The sequence below is a fragment of the Vicia villosa genome, linkage group LG3 (assembly GCF_029867415.1).
Source record: "Vicia villosa cultivar HV-30 ecotype Madison, WI linkage group LG3, Vvil1.0, whole genome shotgun sequence".
Classification (NCBI taxonomy): Eukaryota; Viridiplantae; Streptophyta; class Magnoliopsida; order Fabales; family Fabaceae; genus Vicia; species Vicia villosa.
Window position 1 is genome coordinate 80,204,663 of NC_081182.1, and position 18,322 is coordinate 80,222,984.

At 34.1% G+C, this 18,322-nt stretch overlaps 2 protein-coding genes across 9 annotated transcripts; one reads left to right on the top strand and one right to left on the bottom strand.

Moving 5' to 3' along the window:
* Positions 1–3,353: 3,353 nt before the first annotated feature.
* LOC131662025 (uncharacterized) lies at positions 3,354–8,342 on the bottom strand. Of its 8 annotated transcripts, none has more exons than XR_009301352.1 (5): positions 7,944–8,342; positions 7,741–7,815; positions 6,467–6,803; positions 3,629–6,304; positions 3,354–3,465 (listed from the first exon to the last, which is right to left on the bottom strand). XR_009301352.1 is itself a non-coding variant. In XM_058931702.1 (5 exons), the coding sequence occupies exons 3-4, from the start codon at positions 5,722–5,724 to the stop codon at positions 4,662–4,664; spliced, it is 687 nt and encodes a 228-aa protein (XP_058787685.1). In that variant the 5' UTR covers positions 5,725–6,304; positions 6,467–6,803; positions 7,741–7,930; the 3' UTR covers positions 3,354–3,465; positions 3,629–4,661. The 8 variants fall into 8 exon arrangements, 3 of the variants coding, with proteins under 3 accessions (XP_058787685.1, XP_058787686.1, XP_058787684.1); XR_009301350.1 differs by lacking the exons at positions 7,741–7,815; positions 7,944–8,342 and having other exon boundaries at positions 3,629–5,263; positions 5,640–5,745; positions 6,104–6,304; positions 6,467–7,703; XM_058931702.1 differs by lacking the exon at positions 7,944–8,342 and having other exon boundaries at positions 3,629–5,263; positions 5,640–6,304; positions 7,741–7,930.
* Positions 8,343–14,473: 6,131 nt separating this feature from the next.
* Positions 14,474–16,772, top strand: LOC131662026 (tRNA (carboxymethyluridine(34)-5-O)-methyltransferase). Its single transcript, XM_058931704.1, has 2 exons — positions 14,474–15,640; positions 16,243–16,772. Exons 1-2 carry the CDS (start codon positions 14,769–14,771, stop codon positions 16,328–16,330), a joined length of 960 nt encoding a protein of 319 aa, XP_058787687.1. The 5' UTR covers positions 14,474–14,768; the 3' UTR covers positions 16,331–16,772.
* The last annotated feature ends 1,550 nt before the right edge of the window (positions 16,773–18,322 follow it).

Genomic DNA, 18,322 nt, shown 5'->3' on the forward strand with positions numbered 1-18,322 from the left:
AAATACTATTTTTTGTATATAAAAGTATTTAGATCAATAATGGATTTTTTTCCCGTATACAAATATTATTTATGTTTAGGTATCATTTACAAAAATAACTGGATCAGTAGTAAATTTTCGTATATAAAAATATTTAGATCAATAATAGATTCTTTCTTGTATACCATTTATGAATCATAAATATTTGGATCATAAATATCATTTTTCCTATATAAAAATATTTAGACCAATAATAGACTTTTTTTCGTATACAAATATTATTTATGTTTAGGTATCATTTATAAAAATATCAAGATCAATAGTAAATTTTCGTATATAAAAATATTTAGATCAATAATAAATTTTTTTCCCGTATATAAAAATAACACCGTTTATAAAAATACATGAATCAAATATATTTTACCCGTACACAAATATTAATTTTTTTGTAGGCATCATTTATAAAAATATTTAGATTAATATTAGAATTTGACTTTGACCCATAAAAAACATTTGACATATAATTAGACTAATAACATATATTTTAGAAATTAATTTACTTGTGAATTAAAAAAATAATAATAATAATCATGCATCGAAAGTGTATAAATATTTTACTCATGCAAAAAGTAAATTTTTTTTAACACAAAATACTCTTAAAATAGTATAATTTAGCTGTAAAAATATAATTTAGTTGCAAAAATAAATTTTAAATATAAAATACCTCTAAAATAATGAGGTGAGATATAAAGACAAAAAGATAAAATATGTTTGCTCCTCTCAAAGTCTCAGGTTCGAAACCCGTTAGGTTCAAATTGCTTATTAAAAAAATAAATAAAATATGTTTTTGTGAAACTCCCCTGTGAGAAACCTTAAGCGTGCATGAGTTCCTAGATTTTTTCAACTTTTATAAGGACATTCCTCGAGTCCCTCCTTCATGTAATTGTGCAAATATGTATTAACCCGTTTCAAAATAGAAAAAGGTTAATTTGAATAAAATTTTGTTTAAAATGAGATGATGCTTTAATGTTTCAATTTAGGAGTTAACGAATGTGAAAATACAGTTTTACTAAAGTGAGAGGAGAAAGGAGGATTTTGTTGGCTAAAAGGTGTTTCAAATTCTAGAATTAGGATACTGCAAAGCATCCTTTAGTTTCACTAGTACAAAAATGTTAATTTACACCCGTTTTTTATTAAATTTACACCCATTATTTTTAATAAAAATCGGGTGTATATCCACAGGGTGAGAAATGTCTAACGAATTTACACCCGTTATTTTTAATAAAAATCGGGTGTAATTGGACGTAATTACGTTTTTAATTACACCCTGTTTTAATACAAATCGGGTGTAATTGAGCGTAATTACGTTTTTAATTACACCCTGTTTTAATAAAAATCGGGTGTAAATGGGCTTAATTACGTTTTAATTACACCCTGTTTTAATAAAAATCGGGTGTAATTGAGCGTAATTACGTTTTTAATTACACCCTGTTTTAATAAAAATTGGGTGTAATTGGACGTAATTACGTTTTAATTACACCCTGTTTTAATAAAAATCAGGTGTAAATGGACTTAATTACGTTTTAATTACACGTTTTATTAAAAATCGGGTGTAAATGGACTTAATTACGTTTTAATTACACCCTATTTTAATAAAAATCGGGTGTAATTGGGCTTAATTATGTTTTAATTACACCCTATTTTAATAAATATCAGGTGTAAATATGTTCTTAATTACCCCTTATTTTAGTAAAAATCGGGTGTAAATACGTCATTTATGAATGAACAATTATATCTATTTACACCCTATTTCATAAACACCATTTAGTTATATTTTATTTTCAATCATAATATTGTAAATACTATAAAATCATACACATAAAAATCATATTTTAACTAAGTCAAAATATTTTTAATATTAACCAAAAAGTATACAAAATCATGTACAGTCATAATATTTCAAGTATTATAAAATCATACACATAAAAATTATATTTTAACTAAGTCATAACACTTTCTTCATATATAATTTTACGCCTTGCTTGACGGTTAGCTTCGGTGTTCTCTAATTCAATTGAATCCAACTGCTTTCCACATGTAGCATTGGATTTATCCATGGCCAAAATACCACGTCCTGGCGAAGCAATTGTTTTCTGTATGCAAAAAAACAAGACACAAGAAATTATTACAAGAGCCACATGTATCAATGGTAACCATACCGAGCCGTTGATAGTGCCCCTCCGAGAATATGACAAAAATGCCCGTTCAAGAAACACAGAACGAGGACTATCAAAATCACTAGTTGTCTTAGAAGACCTATTCCTTGAGTGAGCTACAGTATGAGTATCTACACAACAATGTTAAACCCATTAATTTATTATCGTTTCCTCTTTCTCATAGAGATAACTTAGTTATATAAACTAAAAACAAAATCCAAAATTCTACATTTCTTAAACAAATAAACCTCGTACACGATTCACCAGCTGCGGTGTTTCGACCGACAACAAATTCTACATTTCTTAAACAAATAAACCTCGTACACGATTCACCAGCTGCGGTGTTTCGACCGACAACAATAAACGACATAGCAACTCTCATCAAGTTGTCGTTCAACAGAGCCATGGAGATCATCACTACCAACAGAGTTATTCCACGCGGGGACAAGCCATGGCACGTGACAGTGTTGTTGTGGACATGAAAGGGTTAAGAGAAAGAGAAGATGGTGAAGTGGTTAAGAATAATATTAAAATGAAAAATGGTAATGAGGGGATTAAGGTTTTTGGAGATGCTAAGGTTGGATACTATGTTGATGTTGGTGGGGAACAACTGTGGATTGATGTTTTATATGAAACACTTGAATATAGACTTGCACCTGTTTCTTGGACAGATTATCTTTACTTGACTGTTGGAGGAACACTCTCTACTCTAATGCTGGAATTAGTGGACAAACCTTTCGTTATGGACCTCAAATTACTGTTCATCAATTGGATGTTCGCTCTGAAACCCTATTACCTTAAATGGTCCGAATTGACATTTATAAACTTAAGAAAAAGACAGTTTTAAGAAAAAAAAGCTGAGGAATTTCGCTCTGAAACCCTATTAGGGTCTGCGACAGTGGTTTGGACTGGAGCCTCAATTAGAGGCCACTGTAACCGCTATTGTTGATATTTCTTCATCCGTGAAAGAATGGAATTACAAAGTATGTCAGAGCTGTGTTCTTTTTATTTTACTAGCTCTGTTTTTCACTTTCTTCATCTAAAAGTATGAAATAATGTGTTAATATTTCTAAGTATTCCTAACTCATGAGCCATTACCAGAAAACAAGTTATTTCTAGCAGTAACCATTTCAGAAAAACCCATAATAATAAACATACCAGAAGTTCCAGATTTAGCTATGGTCCCCAAATTCTTTATCAAATCCTCCTTTGTCATACCAATACCTCTGTCTCTAATAGATAGAATTTTCTTTTCCTTATCTAACTTAATCTGTTGCAGTACATAATACAATTTAGTTTCACTAAATAAACTACAAAAACAGCAATAAAACATATTTCACAAATCGCCGTCATAATTTACAAAGAAATAAACTATAGAGAAATAATTACTAAAATAGATAGAAGCTTATAAATAAATATTTAGCTAAACTAACCTGGATTTCAAGCTTGGCGTTGTCACCTTCACCCAAAATCTCTTTAACAGTTAGAGAAAGGAACCTAATCTTGAACCTAATCTCTTCAGGTCATTTAAGAGTGAGAGGTTGATTGAAAGGGTGATGATTTTCCCAAACAAGTTTAAACATTAGAGCTTTAGGACTTTACTTTTACATAAAAATGAAACGTTAACTCATATGGTTGCCAGAACTTAGTATAATAATTTAAAGTTCATTTCTTGTATTTCAAAGTATGGTCGAATTAGAGTTTTATAATTCAGCAAGAGTCATCCCTCAAGTATGCCACATACTACACACTTCCCTCACCAAAGAGTGTCTCTCTCAATCTTCCCTTGCCAAAGAATTTAGATATTTTTCTTCAGCTAAGTCTTATAATGTGTTGTTCTAATTTAACAACAATAACATACATTGCTTAAGTAAAAGGAACCATCACTCATATCACTCTAACTATAACGGAATTAAATTGACATTTATAATATCATTAAACATTAAACATATATCAAGCTTTCATTGAATTAGTACAATTTCACTCGGTTCTTTTCTTTTCAACTTCAACAGTCATACCTGAAGTACAATTTCGTTTCTTTTCAACTTAATTCACTTGCTTACTTGAGTTAAAATGGAAATTTATCATGGTAAAGTGCAGGAAAAGTAGATTGAGAAACCAAATTTCCAGTTTTTCTTTTTTAAATAACCAAATATACTAAAAACACTCACATCCGAGCACAAGGTATACCCGAAAGGAGGAAAAAATAGATTACAATGGACATACTGCAACATAAACCAAAACAGCAGCAGAGCTAAAAAATCAAAGGGAAAAAACCAATAGCTAACAAAAGCTCCTAACAAAGGGAAAAGACTCAATTTCCGTTTTTTCATTTGAAGTAGCAGAACTGGCAATTCCAGTGTCTTAATTTATCAAATAGAAGGTCAAGCCATCTTAACAGCAAGAGTAAATACCAAACCACAATAAAACCTATGTAAAGTTACTTAAATGCACAAATTTTACATTTTAATTCATCAAACATATTACAAAATTTATGTACCTTGTGTCCTCTGCTTTGCTTCTCGACTGATCCTTGATTTGCAGTCTGTCCTTGCTTTCCAGCCAGTCTTCAACCTTTTGAGAAAACAATCTAGTATTCATGTTGGCAGCGTCAAGCTTCTCTTTAATTTCCTTATTTTCTTCATTCAAATAGACGATAGTATCTTGTGCTTCATGCAATGCACCCTGTAACTCATTAATCAATCTACTCATTCTATTATTTTCTTCTAGAGTTTCATCCTGAACTTTCTTGGTCTCAAATAAATCCTGTTCCAAGGCCATCATATCAAGCTTCATAGTTTCAACTTCAAACTGAGACTCCATGGATGAAAATGGTTCATCCAGTTTCTCCACGGACAATGCTGATAGCTCTAACTCCGCTTCTTTAGTCTCTAGCTCACGAATCAAAGAAAATTGCTTTGAATTGGAGATATTCAGTTCCTCCCTTAAGGTGAAAACTTCTTTTCGTAAATCTTCCATCTCCTTGAACTTCAAATCAAGATCGCAAGCATGCTCTTTTAGATAGTTCACTTCCGTGTTTTTTGCACTGAGTTGATCCCGAAGATAATCTGTATAAAATAAAAAATAAATCATGCCAATTAAAGAGCACCAAAACCTCAAAATTAAATATGGGAATCAAATACATATTGAAAGGAACTCCATTCATTTCTAGGATTGGATTTTTAAAGTCTGTACATACTTCTGTCCAAAATATTCTGACTTCCTTCATTTCAGACCTCCTTGTCATTGAATATATTGTTATCTCAACTAATAAGATTCAAAATGTTAGAAGGTTTTTCTTCCCACATATTTTGATGTCTCGCTACAAAAAACGCCATGTCTAATGTTTCATAAAATCATTAATTCAAATTAAAAGCGATTGAAAGATAACCCTGAAGCAACATGTACAACGAGGAATAAAGGGCCACAAGCAGATCTAATTACCTTCGATTTCGAGAGAAGTTTGCCACAACTTTCTTAATAGATGTTTCCTTTGCGCCGGTTGAAGTTTACAACCAGTGCAATACATGAGATCCTAAACCTTTACACCCTATCAAATTCAAAACACTCATGTGTAAAGAGAGATACTACATGATGAATACAATTTTCCTTTATACATAATCAACAAATGAAAGCCCGTACAGAACTAGCATTCAAAATGAGGTATATATAAACATTTTCAGGCAAATTTCCAAGACTAGTCGGAATTGAACCACTAAAATGATTATGAGACAAATCAAGATTTCCTTGCAAACTCGACAATTTTCCAATGTCACTAGGAATCAAACCATGAAAATCATTGAAAGAAAGATCAAGCTTTTCAAGAGAAGACAAACCAGCACCAAATCCATTAGGAAAAAAGCCAGTAAAATTGTTCCTACTCAAAACAAGAGCTTTAAGTCTCTTACATTCAAGAACTGAATCAGGAAATGACCCGTTAAAGAAATTCTGAGACAAATCAAGAGTTTGAAGGTACTTAAGATTCTGAATCTCATTTGGAACAGACCCGGAAAAGGAATTTCCATAAAGCACCAAACATAAGGTACAAATTTTCGCCACTCGACCATGTTTATTTTGCCATCTTGGTTCAGGTCAGCGTCCATGAAAGTCTGGCCATGAAAATTATAATGGTGAAATGGCGCACAAATTTTACAGCCAATGGAAATCTATGGCAATTATAATTGTTACAATTAACTAGTTCATATAGTATAGTAGAGCCTAACTTGATAAAACATAAATAACAGTTTAATAAATGCATCTAAAAAACATACCAAATTGGTGAGTTGAGAGCGGTGGGTCAAGCGTCGACCGGCAGTCAGTGAGGGTAATAATCCCATACTTCTTACAACTATTCTTGTTACCATGTGCTGCCATTAATCCTGCTGCTGTTATTGCTCCACACACCGATAGGGAGGTTAGCGAAAATCCCGAGCCAACGGTTGTATGCTGGAGATGAGAAGCGAGATTGTGGCTGAGCTCATGGATTGCCAAGAACAGATTATGGTTGAGAAATGAACCGAAAAAATAAGCTACTAGAAGTATCTTCAGCCATCCTGCATCCTTAAGTACAATAGCAGTACCAAGCTGAAGTAAAACAACAATACTAATCTGCAAAAAAAAACAAAACAATTCCAAAGATCATCAACATGCAACCTATCATATTCAATCCAGACAAAATACGTTTCAAATCTCTACCACAAACTAATATCATCTGCATTTACAGTTTACAGAATCTCCAACTGTAGAACCAATTCAAAGTTGTTAACTTAGTTTTTTGTGGTCCCTATAATCACATGTCAACTTGAATTTTAATATCTTTAACAGCTTTTCATAATAAGGGTGTGTGTTCTCTTAAGAATTTAAGACAGATCCCACATCTTTATGTCTCTTTTAAAATATGGATTTCACAATCAACATCAAATTCGACACTAACATGAATAATCAATGTACCTCAACTAAAACTGTTACATAGACTAGACACATTGAATATTCAATAAACCTAAAATAATTGAATACAACCACATGTGTCGTGTCGGTGTCTAACATCAACGTGTAATAATTCAAAATACTAGAAGCAAGTAAATGCAACCGACACGAGAGCCTAAGAGACGCTTGGTGTCAGACACCTAGATGCCTTCAACTTAAAATGTCAACTAAGAACCAACTCTTAATAATAATATAAAATAAGTGATCTTGCCTATAAAATACAAACATCAGAAACAACACTGATCACTGTCATAATTGGCCATCATGAATGATATCTTCCTGGTGTGAGTTAAACACAATGACTAAATATCATGAATTCATTCGACTATTTTAAAAAGTTTTATAACATCAACAAATCAGAATAAATATCTATGAAACACATACACATAATACTAATGATAAAGAGGAATTACGAATTGGTACCTCAAAATCGAGGATGGAATCGAGATCGATACCAGATTTTACATTTTTTAAGCTTTACACTATAAGTTGTGTCAATCCAGTTGTCTACTGTTAGTTACAGGTTGTTATGTGTTAGAAACTCAGCCAAAACACTCACCTTAAAATGTGATGCTAAAGATGCAGGGGTTGGTTGAAAGAAGATGGAGATTTAATCAATACAATTTGTTTGGACCTATACAATGAATTTGCATCATTTCAAACAAAATTACACATAGCAATAGGAACTAGTTTCTGAGTATAAAACCCTAATTCTTCAGCTACCAATGTCGCTCAAAGTATAAAACCCTAATTCTTTCTTACCAATGTCGTCACGAAATGGTTTCCTCTCAGCTTCGTTATCGTCACTGCGAAATGGTTTCTCTCAGCTTCGTCGTCACTGCGATAGTTTCCTCTCAGCTTCGTTGTCGTAACTGTTTCGGTGAAGTGAGAGTGAGCGATGAGAGCTTCGTTTTTCAGTGAGCGAATGGTGTCGTCACAGCAAGTTGAAGGGTATCGTTTGACAAAATGGGGTTTAGAGAAAGGATTTCGTGAAGCCCAAAATCAAACTTCGCACAAACCCAAAATCAACCTCTTTTTCCAATCAAACTTCGATGAAACCTCAAATCACCATTGCCATTCATTGCCTGAAGTAGCGCGCTAAAGAACAGAGTTAGATTGAAAAATGGGTTTCTTGAAAGAGTTCAAAATACGTTTCGTGAAATAAGTTGATTGCAATTACTGTTTGAATAGGAAATAGAGAAAGTATTTTATTATGTTAATAAATTTAAAGTATTATGTTTAAAGTATAATGTTTCACCTATTAAAATTTAAAATTAAAAAAAACAATTACATATTAATTTACACTCGTTTTTTGTTTAAAAGGAGTAATTGAACTTTGATTATAATAATATTTTTAATTTAAACCCGTTTTTAGAATATAGGGTGTATATTGTCAACTCATAATATTTAAAATGACATGTTATTTACAAAATTGCCACTATATTTCTAATTTACACCCGTTTTTAGTATAATGGGTGTAAATTTTAAAATTGTATTAATCTATTTGTACTAGTGTTTAGACTATTGAATCCAAGAAATATTTTTACTTTGCTCCGTTGCTCGCTCCGTCTCACATTGACTAACTCAGATATATATTAAAAAATATATATAAAAATAAGAGAGATAATAATATTTTTACTATAGTATCTCTAATTATGTATTGAGGATGATGAAACTTTTATTAATTAAAGGATAGAATTTGAAAAAATGTATTGAAAATTGAAATGGATCATTCATTTTGGAATACTATTTTATTCTAAATGAGTCATTCATTCTAGGGCAGATGGATTATCATTTAAAAATATTTCTTAGGAGTAGAAGAAGAAATGACTTAGATATTGTGAAAGATATGAAACAACTTATAAAATGACGAAGTCTCTAGATGTCACCTCTCCACAAATGATGATAATAGGTTCTAATCAACCCTCTTCAAATTGATTCTTTGGAATGAAGGTAAATCGCAGTCATCCAACTAAGCTTGTAACACGGGTGGGAGATATAATGGAACATGTTTTATCAATTTACTCTCATGTGTTGCAACCAATAATTCCTTCTTCAAACCTCATTTCTCAAAAAAATTTAAAGTATACATTATAAAATATAAATGATAATTAAAATTAAAAATTATTCAAACAAGTAAACATAATTATTTACCTCTATGTGTCATAATCAAAGAGTAACATGATGCTTGTACCATATTAGAAGAGATGTATCGTGCAACTCTGTGGAAAATGATGGTGTTGCTCCTCATGTCCACGTTGGATGATCTTACGTTGCATCCTCGATTATGCACCACTAGTAAAAAAAATTATAGACAATTCTGGAAAAAAAAGCATTCCCAGTCACTTACAAGCGTGTAATCCAATGGAAAAAAAATGAATATTCTCGAACTACTTACTCTTAAGTCATTCGGTGAAGAAAAAATGAATATTAGATCACTCAACATTAAGTCATCTGGTAGTGAAATTTTTTACATTGAATTACTTAAGTATAATTTGTCCAGTAAAGATCATAGAAATTCAATAGGATTATTTACTTGAAAGTCTTTTGAGAATTTATGTGGACCAAACAACTTCCTTGTCTTCCGATACGTACAATTGCATCAAATTCTCTCAACTATAACTTGTGGACTGGATTACTTAAAAGAGAAATAAGATTTTTTTTAACTCTTTAATTAAGGGTATAATGGTCAACTCAAATAAATTGTAGAGGTGAAGAAGGGATAATTAATGGGGTTTAGAATAAAATTTCCCTATTGTAGAAGAATGTGATTTTAAGGAGTTGTTATTCCCACCATTAGTGGTGAAAAGTCACCCTTAAGAAACTCGAAAATGCTATTGGAATAGTATAAAAGTTAACCTCTTGACGCTCATATACACATTAAAACACTTTGTAAGTGAGACACCCCCGTTTTGCCAAAAAAATAGTGCAAAAGCTAACCTCCTTATTGATGAAAGGATGAGTCTGTAGGTTAAGTTTTAGACTAATTTCTAGACATATTTAAAACTCATGACAGTGTGATTATTTCCCCACTATTAGTGGATAATATGAAAGTTAACTTCAAAATTTACCAAGTGAGAAAATGAATATAGCACCACCTTGCATGTATTCTCCATTTCATGATTATACACCATACTTCCAAAATCCTACAAAAATCTCCATCATTTCTCAACCAGGTTTTGTACTTCAAAACTATACTTTTCTAGTTTTCACATCAAAATAAGTAAAAGAAGTTGGAATTTAAGGTAATTTATATGTATTTTCTTCCTCGTTGCTTGTGAGAATTTGGTTGAGCCGTTGAAAAATGAACGTTTCGTCTGGATTATAACTTTCAGATATTTTGCATGTTGCTCCGAAAGTTTGATTTCGGAATATTTTATGTTGAATTTTAATTTTTAATTATGTAATGATTGGATGTAGCTATGGTGGACCGTGGTACTATACCCAAAGCTATTGTGTCTATGGATGTTAACCCGATTGATGTCAAGGTAGATGTTGATAAACAATTTACAAATAAACTAGAGTTTGTGTTCTTGAATATATGCTCAAATAGATCCACACGAAGGCTGCAAAGTTGGGGTTCAGCATTGTAGTCGGGATGTCAGATTTTGGTTTTGATAGAAGAGAAACATTTGTGACAATGATATATAAAAGAAGTGGCAAGTACAGAAAACTTATCTTGAAATTGAAGAGGGAAGAAACTGGTTCAAGGAAATGTTAGTTTCCTTTTAAGTTGTGTAGGTGCCTTAAGGTGAATAATACATGGACATTTAATGTGGTTTGTGATATACATAATCAAGTTTTATGTTACAAGTTATCTGGTCATATTGCATGTCACTTTAATTCTGAAGATAATGATCTTGCTTTTCGCATGACATTGAACATGATGCAGCCCAAAAACATACTTGCTACTTTGAAAAGGAAATGACCTCATAATGTCTCAAATATTAAGCAACTATACAATGTTCGTGCCTGAAACAACAACGCGGTAAGAGGTCCAAGATCTGAAATGCAACAACAGTTGAAGCTTTTGGATGATGATCATTATGTATCTAAATACATAGTGTGTGAGGATGGAGAAATTGTTTGAGATATATTTTGAACTCATCATGATTCCACCAACTTGTTCAACAAATTTTTCACTGTGCTGATAATTAATTTAACACATAAGGCCAGCAAGGAGTGGCGAAGCCAGAAAATTTGTGAAGCCTGGGAAAAATTTTAGAGACAACAAATTCACATGAGATGAATCATAACTAATGGAAATCCGTAAATGAGAATTAAAAAACATAGGCAGACAGATTTAACATACAATGCAAGTGGAGTAATTACAAATTCGTACATGAGTAATAAGGAGAAAAGTTACCGCTTACCTTCATTTGAAGCCTTAAGAAATTGACATAATCCAAAATCATCCTTTCTTCTCCATTTTTTTCAAGGTTCTACAAAAATCACCACAAAGTTGCAAGCTTCATCTTCAATTCAAGTTCATCACTCAAGAATCATTACAAGTTCACAAGCATTCATCATAAAGAAAATCCAACAATAAAAATTCATGCAACGACATCGACAAAACCACAAGTTTCTCTCAAATGACATTGTGACAATCCCTTAAGTAGTCTACCTTTGTTTAACAGCTGAGAGAATATTTAAATGAGTTTCTACTACTTTTTCTCTACTGACATGATGAGCTTATAGGAAAACAATGTAAAAGTTATGCAAACCAGACAAATGGTGCATAAGTTATTAATCAAGAACAAAACAAAATTAACATGTTAGGAGATAACTCAATATATAATAAAGGCTAATGTAAGTAATGGAGAAGGAGAAAAAAATGTGATTGCCTTTTGTTCAACACCATAAACTGAAACATTTCTTAGTAGGATAAACAGTATAGGAAGCCAAAGAATAGAAGATGAGTTGATAAAAAAACATGTTTAACATTGACATGCTAGACTTATAATACATTAACATATGAACTTAGTTCAGTAAAAAAATATTTCAAGACAGATAAACAAAAGAACGTAGTTTAGTCATTCCATCGAACACTTGACATGCAAGTACGAAATGGTAAATACGTTAGGAAATTTGGCACCACTGACAAACTAGAATTGAACAAAAATCACACAACAGCAATCAAAGAAGATAGAAGAAAGAAGATTGTAACCGATAGGATCTTCTACTTGGCGATGGTGATTTTCGCGGTAGCAGCTTTCAAGAATGAAGTTTGAGGAAGAAGAAACCAAACCACAATCGCTTCTTCCACCGAGATAAAGGAAGGAAGAGCCTGGGAAACCGCCCGTCCTCGTCGGGCGTTGGCTTCGCCCCTGCCAGCAAGTACATGTTTTCACTTTTGGAAAGTATTGGTGTTACTTTTACAGAGATGTCTTTTTTAGTTAGGTTTGCATTTTTGGAAAGTGCGAAAAAATTACTATGTTACTTGGATATTAGAAGTGTGTCGGACTATGTTGAAGGACCAAGAAAATATGCCACAAATAATTGTCACCGATCGCAACATAACACTAATGAATTTGTTTGCAAAGGTGTTTTCTACATCATATGCATTATTTTGTAGGTATCATATAACAAAAACTGTAAGGAGTATACTCAAGTCTGCAGTAGGTACCAAACAAATCAAGGGTGAAAATGAAAAATGGTCAAAGTTTGTGTGATATTGGAAAGGATAATGGATGTCTTAAATGTTTTAATATATAAATTATTTTACAAAAGAGTTATATGTCGAATTTGTAATACTATTCAGGAGAGTGTGAGAAATATCTAGATTTTTTGAAATATGTTAAAGGTACAATTCTAGATCAGATGAATGAGAAGATTGTTTAAGCTAGGAATGTTCAGGTTAAACACTTTAGAAACACAAAAAATAATAGAGTTAAATCTGCTTATGCTACATTGAAGAATTGGTTGAGAGATAGTAAATGTGATTTATGTAGAGGTTAGGACTCTATGAACCAAATGATCCAATAAATCAGCATAACTAGATACAAGTATCATGTTGTTGTAGCATTACAATATTAGAACAAAGATTCAGAGACAACAATCTTTATTCACAATTGGTGGGAAATATACCTCGAGCGGAATTGAATGTTATTTATCATGAAGCGAATCTAGCTGAGAGAATAGTTTCAAAGAAGATGAAACTTGATAGACCCATACGAATGGATAAGGTATACATGCATTGGAAAAGACTTTGGATTGATAACGCCCCCATGTTGTTAACAAAATCACCACAAAATGTCTTTATAATCGTATCTCACATTTGTATGCTTCAACAAGAGAGACCCCCTATTGAATTTAGATTCACAGAAATAACATGTATTGTCGATCTAAAATCCACACTAGAGAATCTGTTGGGATACCCAGACAATCGAAGAGTTGTGAAGCTCTATCATCGTTCACCCTTTATTGACAATGAAGGAAAGACACATTTCAACAAGTTTGAGCTGAAGAAAGATGGAACTTTATCTCTTATATGAAGTACGTTTCACCGTCATGAAAGAAAAGGTCTAATCGAGGTAGATATGACATTTGCAAGATCGACTGAAGATATTTTAAAAATGTTGAAACACCATCAACCATCTTTTGACGATGAAATGTAAATTTATATGTAAGTTAACGAAAATCTATATGATGTTAGGTATTTTATATATATTATAACAAAATTATGTTGTTCTTCTCATTTCAGCAATTGTTTCTGGTGTGAAATAACATGAAGGATTTCCAAAATAAACTTCAATAAAAAAATACAAAGATTAACTCTATCCTCTGGTCAAATTTTTTCAACTCTATTATGGTCAAAGTTGAGACTTGATTGTGATTGCATTTTTGGTGCGTCGGAAATTTAATTTCCAAATTTTAAAAGTATTATTGATTTTTCACCATGGTGGATGAGCACGATTAAGATCATCTTCAATGGTAGTTTCTTCTATTGAGTTCTCCACATGTACCATTAATTTAATAATTAAATATTTAAAAAATTGCCATGTCATAATAGAGTTGCATTGCAATGCAATAACTAAAAGATTGTAGTACCCAATCAAATCAAGTTATGAGATAAAGTTGTGGGACCCATATCAGATTTTTATTAAAGTTAAAATTAAATAAATTCTTTTAATATGATGTGGCTTAGTAGGTCCCATAAAAAACTCAAATGTAAGTTGCACCATTGAAGATGCTCTACGGGTGCGAAGAGTAATACTTATAATTTTATTCCAAAGTCCAATCAACTTCATCTTGAATAGGCCCATCATCAACTAAAATAAAATAAAATAAAGCTCCATAAAATAAGCAGCCGCAACCATTTCCCCCCTACCGTCAGAAACTACTTGGACTCGCTCTGAACTCACCTCCCCGGAAACGCTACCGGGCTTCCTCACCGACCACCGCGGGAAAAATTCTACCAGGTTTTTCTTCATCTTCCTTATTTCTCTATCACTCTATCACAGTTCCACGACCGCAATCAACAACATAGCTTTCAGTACCCTAAAACCGAAACCACTCCGCCTCCTCTATAAACCTAATCACCCTCTCAATTTTCCCATTCCCTTCACTATTTCACAATTCACTTCAATGAAACAAATAAACACCAAATCCGAAGAACCCTGCATCACAGAAAACTCTTCATCTTCATCCATAAGCGTGAAATCCACCCCTGAAATCGAGAAAAAGTTTGTTCATAGTGTTTACGATGCAATTGCCCCGCATTTCAGTTCAACGCGGTTCGCGAAATGGCCGAAAGTTGCTGAATTTTTATCATCTCTGTCTCCAGGATCTCTGATCCTTGATGCAGGATGTGGGAATGGGAAGTATTTAGGTTTTAATCAAGATTGTTTTTTTATAGGATGTGATATAAGTCCTTCGTTGATTAAGATATGTTTGGATAGAGGACATGAAGTTCTTGTAGCAGATGCTGTGAATCTTCCTTATAGAACTGGTTTCGGCGATGCTGCGATATCTATTGCAGTGTTGCATCATTTGAGTACTGAGAGTAGAAGGCGAAAAGCGATTGAAGAGTTGGTTAGAGTTGTTAAGAAGGGTGGTCTTGTTTTGATTACGGTGTGGGCGGTTGAACAGGAGGATAGCTCGTTGTTGAATAAATGGACTCCGCTTGCTGATAAGTATGTTGAAGAGTGGCAAGGATCGGGGAGTCCGCGGGCTGCTCGGCTAACTTCTTCGCCGTCGTTGGAAAGTATTCCGGAAATTGAGGAGAGTAGCTTGGGTGGTGGCAATGTGTCTGAAGTTTTGGGGGATTTGAGGGAAGAAGAGAATGGGAAGAATCAACAGGAGTATTTCGTTCCTTGGCATTTACCGTATCATCGCGCTGAAGTTAGTGGTGCTTCTGCTCATGCTTTGGCTACTGGTCTTGCTACTAAGGATGACATAAAGGGTGCTGTGGTTTATAATAGATATTATCATGTTTTTAGTGAAGGTGAACTTGAAAGGTAATGTCACTTCTTTCGATAGATTTTTCCATATAAATATGAAACAAATCTTGATAATTGCTTGTTTATTTTATCATAACTCATAAGTTTTAAACTCCTCCTTCATTATAATTTTCCATGTGAAATGAAACTAATCTTTAATCCATTGCTTGTATAGTTTATCATAACTTGTAAACCATTGGGCGAAGTCTTTGGGTGTAATAGTTTATTGAGAATCTTGTTATAGATAGTGTTAGAGAATATTTATGCTATGAAATAAGTTACCCAATACCCAGTTGGCGTGCTTGATCCTGGATGTCGATTCCACATTCCACTATTTATTAGAGGATAAGGATTTTTAGAAGTCATTTGATAAGTATAAGAATTGGTTTTGAAAAGTAACAAAGAAGAGAATCAAGTATTCTAAAATAAACAATCATACATCTTCTTAGCTTCATTTAGTTAGTTGAATATGAAGGTTCAGTGCAGCACAAATTTATAATAGCCAAATCTGAATGGTCCTGGTGTTTTTAAAAGGGTATGTTTCAATTGACTTAACAGTTAACATGCTTATGTGCAACATGGAATTCTCTTTTCTAAATTATTTTCATATCCTTTTGCAGCTTGACAAATGGAATAAGCAATGCTAGAGTTGTTGATCAGTTTTTTGATAAATCCAACTGGTGCATTATTCTAGAAAGGACCTTATGATAAAGGAAAAAACCCTCAGTTATTTATCAGGGAACAAAACTTTGCTACTGCTCCCTTGTCCAACTTATCATTCGCGATTGAATATAGTAGTCCTGAGAATAATATGAAAAAGGGTCAGCTGCTGAACTCAGACTATGTATGTTATTTCTCTGAGCAATTTATTGTCCAAATCAGGCTGCACTCTTCAAGCAACTCCGGCTTATTGTTTTTATTTTTAGTCCTTTTTTATTTGCAAAACCCAATTTTGATTGTAACTTGTAATGTTAAATCTGGAAGGACAGCACTGTTATGAATATGCTGGTGTTGTTGCTGGGTACTGTGTTTGCCCCAACAATGCTGAACATCTCTTAACCACGTTCAAAATAGGTGCAACAATTTATTTATGGTTGGATCTGTTTGTTTTACCATGAAATGCATCTTATTATCTGTGTCTCTTTCTCAAGGAATGTCAAACTCTCATAGGGCATAGGGTCAAGGGATCTCCTTTTACTCCCGGGCCGCAGAGGTTCAACTAATATTCAGTGCCTAAGTTTTTGACATATTTAGCATATATATGGAGAATGAGGGTTGAGAGGGTTAAGTTAGTAGCTATCAGAGAATGAGGGTTGAGAGTGAAGAATATGATACCTGACCCTCTAGTGGAAGAGGGTATTTATAGCCCCCAGCGCTGGGCCAAGGTTTCCTAATTGGGCCAAGTCCAATTGGAGGCCCACGTGCTAGGAAACTGCCAGAACGTCCTGTGCTAGGGCTGAGTCAGCAGGAGACTCACGTTCTGGATGAGCGTGGCGTAGGATTCGGAGGAGGTTGACCGGATCCTTCGCTGAAGCGTGACGCGTGGTCTTCGCGCATGGACAACTGGTGATGGTTATCAAGTAAATGGGCCCAAAATGCTTTGGGCTTGCTCGACTGGTGAGAAGAGCTGGGCCTGCTCGGCGCAGTCCAGAACAGGAGCCCCCCAAGTCATTAGTCTTGTGAGAGTGATGACTTTAACCAAGAGGCTGGCCGAGCAAGAGTACGAATATTGGTCTTCAGCAGGGTTCTCCTCGTATGCTTAGGTCGGCGGGGAGAGGAGTTGCTGCTGGGTAAAAGATCGAATAGTGATCGGCTGGTGCCCTCAGAAACCGGGGAGGTGGCCGTCCCTTGGTTCCCACTTGACACGTTTCGGTTGCTTCTTGTCAGCGTGAATGACAGGTGGCAGTTGTGGAGACTGCCATTATTGCAGCGCCGCTTTTAGGCATAAAAGCTTACTGCGCCCTTTGGGTTTTCCAAGTCGTTTTCATGACACGTGGCATCCTTATATGGATGGAGCCGCCTCGGGGGTGTAGGTAATGATGGCGCCTCCTAGGCTGCCTAGGCCATCATGACACCCTTTGACCTTCTTTTCCTATATAAGGAGTGAGAAGATCACTCATTTGTCACTTAGCATTTTCCAAACTTTCAAGATTCGTTCACAGCTCTCCTCTTCGTCTCGTACATCTTTCCTCCGCTCCTTCAAGTAAGTTCCTCGTCTTCTCCTTGCTTCTATTTAAGTTTAATGTTTTAGCTTTGAGCGCGGCGGACAGGATTGATGAGTGTATCGGGCAAGGTTCAAGAGTGTGCCGAGTAGTTCTAAGAGCGTTATTTTTTTTCATGCGCTTGCCGAGTAAGACTTGAGTGAGCGGGGCGAGAGTAGTAGAATGAGACGTCTAGCCTTATGATTAATCACGAATAGTTTGAATGTGCTGAGCGAAGGAGGTTGCATGCCTCGGTTAGGATATGAGTTTGCTGGAGAGCTGGATGAATTTACCGTCCATCGCTGGATGTGATCACCTTATTTTGCGAGCGCCTTTTTAATTTAGTTCGTCGGTATTCGGTGGTAGGCGGGATTCTTTCCTCGTCTCTTTTCCTCGCCCTTTCACTTGACTTGCGGTGGAAGGGTGGATTTGACCAGTCGAATTCACTATTTCCTCTGCTTTTCAGGTAAATGGCCGACGAAAACAAAGACGACGTCAT